The 11,049-nt window shown below is 41.0% G+C and overlaps 1 protein-coding gene, 1 long non-coding RNA gene and 1 pseudogene across 2 annotated transcripts; 1 reads left to right on the top strand and 2 right to left on the bottom strand.

Annotated features, from left to right (window-relative positions):
* Nucleotides 1–620: 620 nt before the first annotated feature.
* LOC112323343 (caffeoylshikimate esterase-like) lies at nt 621–3,247 on the top strand (annotated as a pseudogene).
* Nucleotides 3,248–3,681: 434 nt separating this feature from the next.
* Nucleotides 3,682–5,629, bottom strand: LOC7489077 (protein DMR6-LIKE OXYGENASE 1). Its single transcript, XM_002317013.4, has 4 exons — nt 5,347–5,629; nt 4,832–5,079; nt 4,388–4,715; nt 3,682–4,241 (listed from the first exon to the last, which is right to left on the bottom strand). The coding sequence occupies exons 1-4, from the start codon at nt 5,578–5,580 to the stop codon at nt 3,990–3,992; spliced, it is 1,062 nt and encodes a 353-aa protein (XP_002317049.4). The 5' UTR covers nt 5,581–5,629; the 3' UTR covers nt 3,682–3,989.
* A 667-nt stretch (nt 5,630–6,296) lies between these two features.
* On the bottom strand, nt 6,297–9,638 carry LOC127904034 (uncharacterized). The gene is made up of 2 exons (XR_008056828.1): nt 7,814–9,638; nt 6,297–7,670 (listed from the first exon to the last, which is right to left on the bottom strand). It is a non-coding gene; the product is annotated as an uncharacterized LOC127904034 (long non-coding RNA).
* Nucleotides 9,639–11,049: the final 1,411 nt, after the last annotated feature.

The raw sequence follows: 11,049 nt of genomic DNA, 5'->3' as shown, positions 1-11,049 counted from the left end.
ATGTTTCCTTGCGAGAATTGAACTAGTTTTGTGGATGAGAAAATTGTTGCCATCACTCGACGGTTTATGCATGAATGCATCACACAGAATCTCTACGCCCATCATGCTCATTGTTCATCATCTCACCCAGGTCACGTAAAGGCACAAGTATGTTCAAAATTTGTCATCCATGTTAACATTTTTTTTTGGAAAAAAAGTTTTATCAAGACCAACATACAATATATATATACCAAAAATGAAATTAATTGGAAATAAGTTCCTCAATTATAATGAGATTTTCAGTCGAGTCCTTGAAGCATAAAATCAAGCAATGCAAAATTATCAGATTTTTTCTAGCTGATAAAAAAATCCCATTCGAAAGTGATAGAAAACAAAATATTTATTCAATGTAAGTCCTCTTAATGAGTAATTCTAACATAAAGCCATTCAAAGACCCACGGTTTTATTTGTATATTCCTTGACCCAAGCAACATTAATTCGTAGGTATGAAGACAGTGGAGATGATAACTAATTAGACGGTTGGAGATAAAAAGGAGAATTCCTTTTGTAATAGATAATTCCCCACCAAGAATCCCATGCATACTGTCCACGAGTCTAGCTACATTGCTGACTCATCTTCTCTTCCTTCAATCATTCTCACAAATCACAATTGGCTATATAAAGTGCATATTTATCATCCTCAGCATTTTCCATCTTCATCAAATATTTCTTGCCAATTTTTGTCTATCTTCAACTAATTAGCTTTCAAGACGAGAAAAAGTCACACCCAATTCACCGAGCTAATGACAAAAGTCCCTATGGAGACCTCACAAGAGAAGAATTCTACAAGAAGCACCAAATTCTTCACCAAGAAAGCTTCATGTTCAACAAGAAGAACATGAAAATCTTCACACAATCTTGGCGTCCGGATTCCACTTCTCAGCCAAAAGGGATTGTAGCCATGGTCCATGGCTACTCCTCAGAAAGCAGTTGGCTCAATATGAGCTAACTGCTGTAGCCATAGCCAAAGCAGGATTCTTGGTTTGTGCACTCAGATGGGTTAGCTGGTCATATATATCACAAATATTCAATATGTTGTTAGTGATTGCATTAAGTTTTTTGACTCAGTCAAGGCTAGCAACCCTAAGTTGCCAGCCTTTCTATATGGTGAATCACTAGGAGGGGCAATTTCAATCCTTATATGTTTGAAGCAAGGGTATGCATGGGATGGCTTGATATTAAGTAGTGCTATGTGTGGTATTTCAGCAAAATTTAAGCCTATGTGGCCCTTAGAGAAGCTACTTCCTTTGGCAGCACTGTTTGCACCCACATGGAATTAAAGTGGTGGTCCCAAAGCCAGTCTCTAGCAGATCATACAAGGAAGAATGGAAGAGAAGGTTGGTTGCCAACAACCCAAACCGCCGGAACTCAGAGAAGCCGCCGCCGGCAACTGCATTAGAGTTTTTGAGGTTTTCTGAGTACATAAGGATGCATTGCTATGACCTAAAGGTTCCATTTGTAATGGTGCATGGGGAGGATGATTTTGTATGTGATTTTAGGTCAGCTAGCTTTGTGCATGAATCAGCTTCAAGCAAGGACAAAACATTGAAGACCTTTCCTGGTATGTGGCATGTGTTGATTGGTGAGCCTAAGGAAAATGTGGAGCTTGTCTTTGAGACTATCCTGTCCTGGTTAGAAGATCATGCTGCCAAAACCAAGACCATAACAAGTTAATTACTAGTTCTTCGTTTTTGTTACTTTTGTTTTATCAATAATTAAATTAATAGAAAGGAAATTAATGTTATCATCACACATATACTTGTTAAAATTAGTATATTTCCAGGAAAATGAAGAAGGATATCCTCTGAAGAAAGGAAATCATTTTAATTAAAGAGTCGCTGTCCCATTCCCCATCAGCTGCATTGGTCATTTAATGGCCGGTGTATACTACGTACATCTATGGCAAGTGACGACCTCTCTCTTATGCCAGCTGCAGCCATTTGAAGATTTTCTAGCCAGCCAGCTCTCTAATATTGATTTCCCATAGCTAATTGATCCATGGTACTCCTCTCTTATGCATGCTTTCATTTCATACATCCAAGTCTGTTTACTTTTGTGATAAATACCATGCAAGTGATCATTGTGTATGCATGCATGTATATATGTATGTATGAGCATGGTGCCTTTCGCTTCTCAATTATTGAAAGCCAGCTGTGTTTCTGTTTGTTTATGCAGGATATATATATATATGGACAAACCCACTATTTTGAAATATTTTGTCAGGTTGAAAGAAACTTGGAAAGGGAGGCAATATGTGAAGAAGCTATTAAATGGAGGTGGGAGTCTGTCAGCTGAGCTTATGAAAGATGCCACTGAATTGTTCCCAAGAGCTAAGCTTCTTTCAGCTTACGGTAGCGACTTGTCTATCTTTGTTGTCTTCTTCTTTAATATAATCTTTTGGCATGTTATCTTCTTTTTGGGATAATTTTTTTGATGAAACATTGTAGATGTGAATTTGATTTTGAATTGTTGATTTCTAATGTGTTAGAGGAGTGGGCTTGTGGATGCTCTAGGCTGTTCTGCAATTACTTTCATTGTTTCTGCATAACATTTACCACTACAATGCTGGCCAATGGACTAGGTCAATTTAACAAGTGTTGATCCTAGTGATTCATAGACAATCCAGGCCACATGAGGCTATTAGAGTGTAGTTGAACTGAATGGAGCTACTCAAACAAGCCAAGTACGAAGAAATTAGAACCATATTTACACATCTATGGGAAAAAATTGTATTTCCATATAATGTTTCCAATGTTAAATTGTTCTTGAAAGTACAAATCAATTTGGATGAGCTATGTTTCTTATACTACTAGATTTATTAATGTCTTTCTCTTGTTTTTTCACTCTCTCCCTTTTTATGAAGGGATGACAGAGACATGTTCTTCTCTAACTTTCATGACCCTTCATGATCCAACACTTCAAACCCCTGCTCAGACTCTGCAGACAGTGGATAAAACAAAATCCAGTTCAGCTCACCAACCACATGGTGTATGTGTTGGCAAACCTCCACCACATGTTGAATTAAAGATAAGTGCTGACGAACCTTCTACCATTAGCACAATAATATGATCTGATGTTCATCGGCTCAACGAGTGTCTTAAGCCCAATTATTTTTTTTCTCTTTAACATGTGTAAAGGATATCTTTCTTCATTAATGTATGATATTCTCTTATTAATACATATGTAAGAAATATTTATTTCTTATTAATTTTATAAGATAAAATGACTTTTCAGCTCATTCACTGGAAAAAAAATAATGTTCATGCGCTATAAATATTTCTTGAGCTACCCAAGCAAGAGGTTAAAGATTTTAAATTAAAAAAACACATCTATATTCAACAAAAGAACAACCTTGTTCTTAGAATTTAATGCTCTCTAGCATATTTATTTTGCCTTTTCTTTATAAGATTACTAACTTTTTTTTTTTTGTAGGTATTCAATGACAGTTATCAAGAGATATATATATTTTTTTTTTGAAGAAGAGAGTTATTTGAATAAATATTTGATTAATACCACAAAAAAAACCCTATTGAGCATATTAGATATTGAAACATATCGGTTACAGATTAAGTTAGGGATGAACTCGTATGTATTGAAATGGAAAAGAATAAATGATGCCATCATCCAGCATAAAGCTCAACATTTCATGAAAACAGAAACGTTTTTATTTCAGGTAAATCATAACAGCTAGCATGCATCTTAAAAGGGATCAAGTGATCATATGTCACTTGCTACAAGATTCATCACCTTTTATGGGTACAGTGCTTAGTAACCAAAAAAGAAAAAGTTACAAAATGCTTGAGATTTATTCAAAGTAATTAATTGCATGCCATCGATCTCACACACAAAACGAAAAGAAAAGAAAAGAAAAGAAAAGAGAGAGGATCGATAAAAGCAGCATGCATCCCAAGCATCTTCTAAACATAGGAACGGTAGTGGAGAAGATGTGATTAAGCAGCAGAAACTTTGAATGAGTCCAAGCGGGAGGCATCTGGAAGTCTTTGTTTCCACATTGTAGTGTAGAATTCTTCGTAGGTGTAATCTTTATAAATCAATGGATGATCATCATCGATCAATTCCTTAGGAGGCCCCATTTGAGTATCATTTGATGGATAGCAATATGAAGCAATGGATAAACGTTCTTTCTCAGAATTGACAATAACTCGATGGAGCAAACTCTTGTATCGGCAATTGCTAAGCCCCTGATAAGAAAAATTAAGATATAAAATTAGCTATGTAGTCCGTCACATGCTTTATCACATACAAGTCTAACCGGTGATTTTTCATGTTTCTTTTTGCCTTGAATGAATAATTCTAAAAGAAAGTAGATATAAAGAGAGTAAATGACCTGAAGCACGTCACCAACATGGACAATTAAGGTGTTAGGAATAGGCTTGACAGGTACCCAGTCACCATCTTGTAGAATTTCAAGCCCAGGCACCTCATCTGGCAGTAGCATGGTGAGTATAGTGGGGTCAGTGTGACCACGCAGTCCAAAAGTGAGCCCAAGATTTGACTTGTCACACGTCGGATAGTAGTTTAGAGAAGCGTATTGTCCATGGTTGTCCAATATCTGGTCTATAGATTTCCTTTCCATGCCTAAGCCCTCGAATACAGCTTCAAGTAGTGTTATCTCTGCCCTTTTAGCAGCTACACAATACTCGGATACAACCTCCCTGTAAACAATAAAATATTATAACTTAGTAATAGCTGAAAAAAGCTACTAAATTAGTCCATCCAGATTTAAAAACACCAGATTGAATTCTTGTTTAATCTTTCCATGAAATATTACCTGTAGGATGGAGGATTTGTAGGCCATAGATTCTCATAATTTTCAATAGGATGACAATGAAATTTCAACGATTCCCTCGAGACGAAGACATTCTGATTATCGTCCTTAAAGCCAGTAGCAAGCCTGATAAGGCTGGTAGGGTCAGGAGAGTATAATTTCATCCTTTCTTCTTCTGGCAGATGGAAGAACTCTCTTGCTTTGCTCATTATGTCATTCAACAATCTCTCTGAAATGCCATGGTTCTTCAGCTGATAATACGACACATTAATTATTAGAACACAAAGTTATTTACACTTCACAATTTTTGGTCAGAGATAAAGATGTTATAGATGCTCAAAGAAAGAGGTACCAAAGATGAATGAAAAAAATATTCGATGACACTTTTTCGGTGCCTTGATTGAACCGAAGACATTGAATTAAGTTAAAATACATTTTCTCAGTGACGTTTTCTATAATAATTTTGATGGTTTCCACATGCAATACACACACACATGTAAGCATAGCTAGGTAACTACCATAAAGCCACCATAGTGTTGGCATGCATGGCCAAGCTGTTTGATGGTGTCAGAGCGGCGAGGACCATGAATGCCTCCCAGGTCGATGATGGGGAGGGTACCCTCCCAGATCTCAAGCCCATAGATATCGGTTTGAACATTGGAAATGGGAATGGTGTTGGTTAGTGGAGTATTTTTGCCCCCTGCGGGTAATGCAAGGTGATCATCGGCTACTACTGCCTTTGTGGGAGCCATGACTAAAATTTGAAATGCAGGGAAATTCTGTGGATATGTGGCTAGTGAGTGTGATGAAGAGAATATGTATGCATACCCCTATTTATAGGAGGAAGCAACCATCGAGGGGGCTACTGTTTTGCTTGCCCCCAACTTGGTGGTGCCAGTCCAGGTGAATTGTCATTTTGTCCACCTTTTGAATTGTTTAGTGGACTCGAAGATAAAAAATTATTTTTGTTGGACTACAATGAATGCCTTGCAGTTGCCGCAATGGAGGATCTCTTCGCCCTTTGATTATTGCTACAGAACTCAGCGCCGCCCGGTCTTTCAGGTTAGATTTGATCATGAAGATTAAACCGGATAAATTCAATTGATCTGTGAATTGAAACCTTAATGAAATCTAGCCTTAATGAGATATAGTAATTTATGTTTCTCTCGTAACAACGTTGTTTTATATTGATCCGAATGATGGACAAAGGTTTTATAACTATGTTGTAAGCTTTTCCTCCTAAGCTTCTACAGGAAACTACCTTTTGTGGAATATAATTTTAAAGCCATTATGCCCGAAACGGATCTCCGAAGGCTTTTGATTCGGGCCTTCTTCAAGCCAACAAAAGATTTCACGGAATTGAATTTCTCTTTTCCTCCCATTCAGAGAAGCCTTCGTATAATTGTAGGGAATTCCGACCGGTGATGTTCTGATATTTGCCCATTGGAGGCTAAGCACACTGACACAATATTTAACGTGGTTCGGCAAACCGCCTACATCCACGGGAGAAGCCATTGCATTATATAGGGAGAGAACAAGATTTACAACAATAGAGGAGGAGGAATCATCCCCTCTTTGGCAACTCTCAACCTCACTCTATTTCTCTCTTTTCAGTGCTGCAATGGCAGCTACTGCTGGCTGCCTTGGCAGCCCACTCTCTCCTACATTTCTCACATCTTTGGCTCTACACACTCTCTCTTAACTCTCTCATTTTTGCTCTCTAATGTATGCCTCTATTTATAGGCATCCATGGCAGCTCCTCCAGCTCTTTTGTCAACAATGGTGGCTGCCAAACTTACCAAACTTTGACATTAGACAATGGTTGTTGGCTGCCACCAACAACCTACCATTGCAGCCATCTTCTTTGACAATGGCAGCCACATAATTGGCAATATTCCAACAATCACCCCCTTTGTCATTTATGTGGGCAATTGTCCTCTTGCTTTTTCAGCACACGCTTGCATCCTGCAGCTCTTCGAAGCTTACCATTCCGAGAGCGTCTTTGGCCAAGTTTCCAAGTACTTGCCAAACCTTTCAATCATCAGAGTCATCCAAGCACCCTTTTGCTCACTCCAAAGGATCACTTCAACCAGATGGTTTGTCATATCTCATCTGAAGAGTGTTTAACGCTTGTCTCTGGAACAACATTCCCCTTCAAGCATATCAACCATGCTTGGCCCGGAATGATTTATCAAGCCTTACATCAAGGCTTACAACACCCCCTCAAACGGATATTCCCAAGTGCGACAGTCATTGAGTATTTTAATGTGATCACGAGCTCACCACTCTTCCAAGAGTCTACTCATCCCGGAGTTGCGTCTGCCCTCTGTTCCTCCCTAGGAACCACGCCTTACTTCTCCGTGAGTCTCCCGCTCTTAGTCTCAAGAGTCCAGGTGGCTCTCCCTTTTAACCATGGGGACAGCCCATTAAAGGTTGATCCATCTCTATCTTCATACTCTGAGTATTACAATGTCATTACTGAGCTCACCACCTTGACAAGAGTCAACTTGTTCCTGGAACCTGCGCATGCCCTCTGCTCCTTCATAGCAGTCGCGTCTTAATGCTCCACAAGTCATCCACTTATTTTCCAAGGCAAATGTCTTCTAGCTCATTGATCTTTAGCATGGGGGCAATATCCATGAAAGTCAATCCTGCATTTGTCTCCATACTCATCATAGCCTCTTCATTGGCTATACACATGTCCACTTATACTAGCCATCACATTGGCTCTGGGGCGTTCTGAAATTGGGCTCCTATCATGGCCCTCACACCTTCTCCTGAGGTGTCTTCGCCCTTTGTCATGGGGCGGTCCGAAATTGGACTCATATCATGGTCCTCACACCTTTCATCCGAGGTGTCTCCGCCTGTCGTCATGAGACGGTCTGAACTTGGACTCATATCATGGTCCTCACACCTTCTCCTGAGGTGTCTCCGTCTGTCGTCATGAGACGGTCTGAACTTGGACTCATATCATGGTCCTCACACCTTCCATCCGAGGTGTCTCCGCCTATCGTCATGAGACGGTCTGATCTTGGACTCATATCATGGTCCTCACACCTTCTTCTGAGGTGTCTCCGCCTGTCGTCATGAGACGGTCTGAACTTGGACTCATATCATGGTCCGCACACCTTCTCCGGAGGTGTCTCTGCCTGTCGTCATGCGGCGGTTTCTACTTGGGCTAGTTTCATGGCCCACACACCTTCTGCCTGAGGTGTCTCCGCTCATCGTCATGTGGCGGTTTGTACTTGGGCTCGTTTTATGGCCCACACCTTCTATTTGAGGTGTCTCCGCTCATCGTCATGTGGCGGTTTGTATTTGGGCTCGTTTCATGGCCCACACACCTTCTGCCTGAGGTGTCTCTGTCCATCATGAAGCGGTCACATCCTCCTTCATCGGGGATGTCTCCAGTGACTCCAAGATTCTCTACCACCATGTGGACTTGGGAGAGATCACTGCCACTGATCACATAGAAAGAGAGAGTTGTGTTATACTCCTCGCAATTCTCCACCTCGATTTCTATGTTTGGAGCTTCTACGCCTTTCTGCTTGATAGCTCCACCCACACCAACTCTCTTTGGTGTCTTCGCCTTTCATCGGCGGTCGCACCCCCTTAATTAGGTGCTTCTGCAACAGCTCATCTTTCCATCCTTGCATGCATTGGAAAGGTCTTCGCTTGTTGTCTTCATTAAGAGCACAAGAGACTTCCTGTTGTACAAACTTTAACAGTCTCTGCTCTGAGCTTCATCTGGGAACACTTCTTCTCCTTGCACCTGTTGTCTCATTACAGTACCTCGTTGGATCCTTCGGGTACTCCTGCACAATCTCCGTGTGCTCTCGTGCAATTTCGGTTCTCCAGATTTCTCCCTATTCTTTGCTTTTATGTTTGACAGCAGCTCATCCTGTCACAACATTTATCCAAGTCAAAATAGGGTGCCAATCTTTATCCCCTTGCTGTATTTCTCTTCCATTATCAGGGTCTTCATTAATTCTCCCTTCGAGAAATTACAGTCACCGAATCTAACTTCTTTGGAGAAATCACCACTCCATCAAATCCTTGAACATACGGAACTCAACTGTTCCTTTATGTTGTCATCTTGCTAGTCTTCAACAGTTTCATTACAAACTGTTACATATACAAAAATAGTACTGTGTGGATGATCCTTCAACTAAGCAAGTTCCCAGGAAAGATTTGGAGGGGTCACACTGGTCCCGCTTAAAACCCAATCTCCTAGACAGAACTTCTTAGAACGTATCTATCCACCGTACTGCCTTTTCGTATATACAACCATTTGCTAGCTTTGTTGCGGCTTTCCTTTATAAGTGATCTGGGGTGTCCTGGTTTTATACCTGATTTCTCAACATCTGGCGAGACTACCAGTTCTTAGATTCGTCAAGATTAGTCTTCATCAATTTCCACTCTCCACCTCAAATCGTCCACATGATCGGGTGTCCAGAGTATCCCAATTTTGCCTTCCATCAAGGCAACTGAAAACATCCCCACTTGGCAGTTCAACACATGTAATTGGGTAAACATGTAAGTCTTCTTCTTCTTCATCTCCATCGACCATCATGATGACCTTCAGATGCCTCTTCATCGGGCAATCTCTTTCAATAATTCACCACCACCATTTTCGGTCTCAATCTCAATGATCGGACCGTACCATTGCATCCGGAACGATCAAATTAGCTGGAAACAAGTCTGAAATCATCCAAATCGCATTTCAGACGGCTAAGATTTGATCAAAACAATTATGGCCTGATTAACGGCCCAGATTCAATCTCAGATCCGGTTGCATGTAGACTCTGCTGCACAGAATCTTCTCCCTCGGCTCGCGGCTCAGCTCGGCTCCATAACAGCTCGGCTCAACTCGGGTCAGCTTGGCTCGGCTCACGTCTGATGACGTGGCAAGTGGGTTCCATTTTGCTGACGTGTCTGCTGACTGGTCGATGATGTGGCTGCTGACATGGCATGCCTACTGTGCATGCTGACATCACACTTACATCAGGCTGATGTCATCCCTAGCATGTCTACTGTGCATGCTGACATCACAATTATGTCATGCTGACGTCATTAATATCCGGGTCAGCCATGTGGGTCGGGTCAACTGGTATTCGGGTCGGGTCAGCCCATCCGGGCGAAGAAGACGCGTGGCACGCGTGGGGCGCGTCTGCGCGCGTAGGCAGACGCCTTGCCGGAGAGTGATGGAGAGTGCGGCCATGTCCGACGTCCGATTTTGACGCCGTTTTCATCAGTGGCTTCGTCTCTTCCTCCTCTACACGGTGGTATGGTCAAAACACAATTTTGACAACTTTCATTTTTGAGCAAAAATCAAACACCACTTCAAACCATATGCTCTGATACCAATTGTAGGGAATTCCGACCGGTGATGTTCTGATATTTGCCCATTGGAGGCTAAGCACACTGACACAATATTTAACGTGGTTCGGCAAACCGCCTACATCCACGGGAGAAGCCATTGCATTATATAGGGAGAGAACAAGATTTACAACAATAGAGGAGGAGGAATCATCCCCTCTTTGGCAACTCTCAACCTCACTCTATTTCTCTCTTTTCAGTGCTGCAATGGCAGCTACTGCTAGCTGCCTTGGCAGCCCACTCTCTCCTACATTTCTCACATCTTTGGCTCTACACACTCTCTCTTAACTCTCTCATTTTTGCTCTCTAATGTATGCCTCTATTTATAGGCATCCATGGCAGCTCCTCCAGCTCTTTTGTCAACAATGGTGGCTGCCAAACTTACCAAACTTTGACATTAGACAATGGTTGTTGGCTGCCACCAACAACCTACCATTGCAGCCATCTTCTTTGACAATGGCAGCCACATAATTGGCAATATTCCAACAATAATTAATCCACACCTACACGTTAATTTGAGGCATACCATTATTTGTAATGGAGAAAAGTCTTGTACTCTTGTTCAGCTATACGCCACCGATCCGGTTTGTCGTCCAGACTATTCAGAAAGGTTGCGGATGGCTAGTTAAGCCCACTCGGAGACTTGTTGAGCATGAAATTCTAAAGTTGCTGAAAGCATCGAAATGATACTTTTTTTGCAAGACTTGTCTATCAAGTAGGTTAACATCTAAAAATATGTTCTCCATTGATCAGGACAACACTATAATTATAAGTTTTATTTGCAATAAACTTTTTTTTAAAAAAAAATTAGTTATCTTTTATAATCAGTATTATCCGTAAGTCTG

The sequence above is a fragment of the Populus trichocarpa genome, chromosome 11 (assembly GCF_000002775.5).
Source record: "Populus trichocarpa isolate Nisqually-1 chromosome 11, P.trichocarpa_v4.1, whole genome shotgun sequence".
Taxonomy (NCBI): Eukaryota; Viridiplantae; Streptophyta; class Magnoliopsida; order Malpighiales; family Salicaceae; genus Populus; species Populus trichocarpa.
Note: the sequence above shows the minus strand (reverse complement) of the source record. Positions and strands in the feature narration are given on the sequence as shown.

Coding starts and splice junctions, on each gene's coding strand:
- LOC7489077 (XM_002317013.4), bottom strand. CDS start 5,580: ATGGCTCCCACAAAGGCAGTAGTAGCCGATGATCACCTTGCATTACCC. Junction 4,716..4,831: donor ACAAATCCTCCATCCTACAG/GTAATATTTCAT, acceptor TATTGTTTACAG/GGAGGTTGTATCCGAGTATT. Junction 4,242..4,387: donor ATGTTGGTGACGTGCTTCAG/GTCATTTACTCT, acceptor TTTTCTTATCAG/GGGCTTAGCAATTGCCGATA.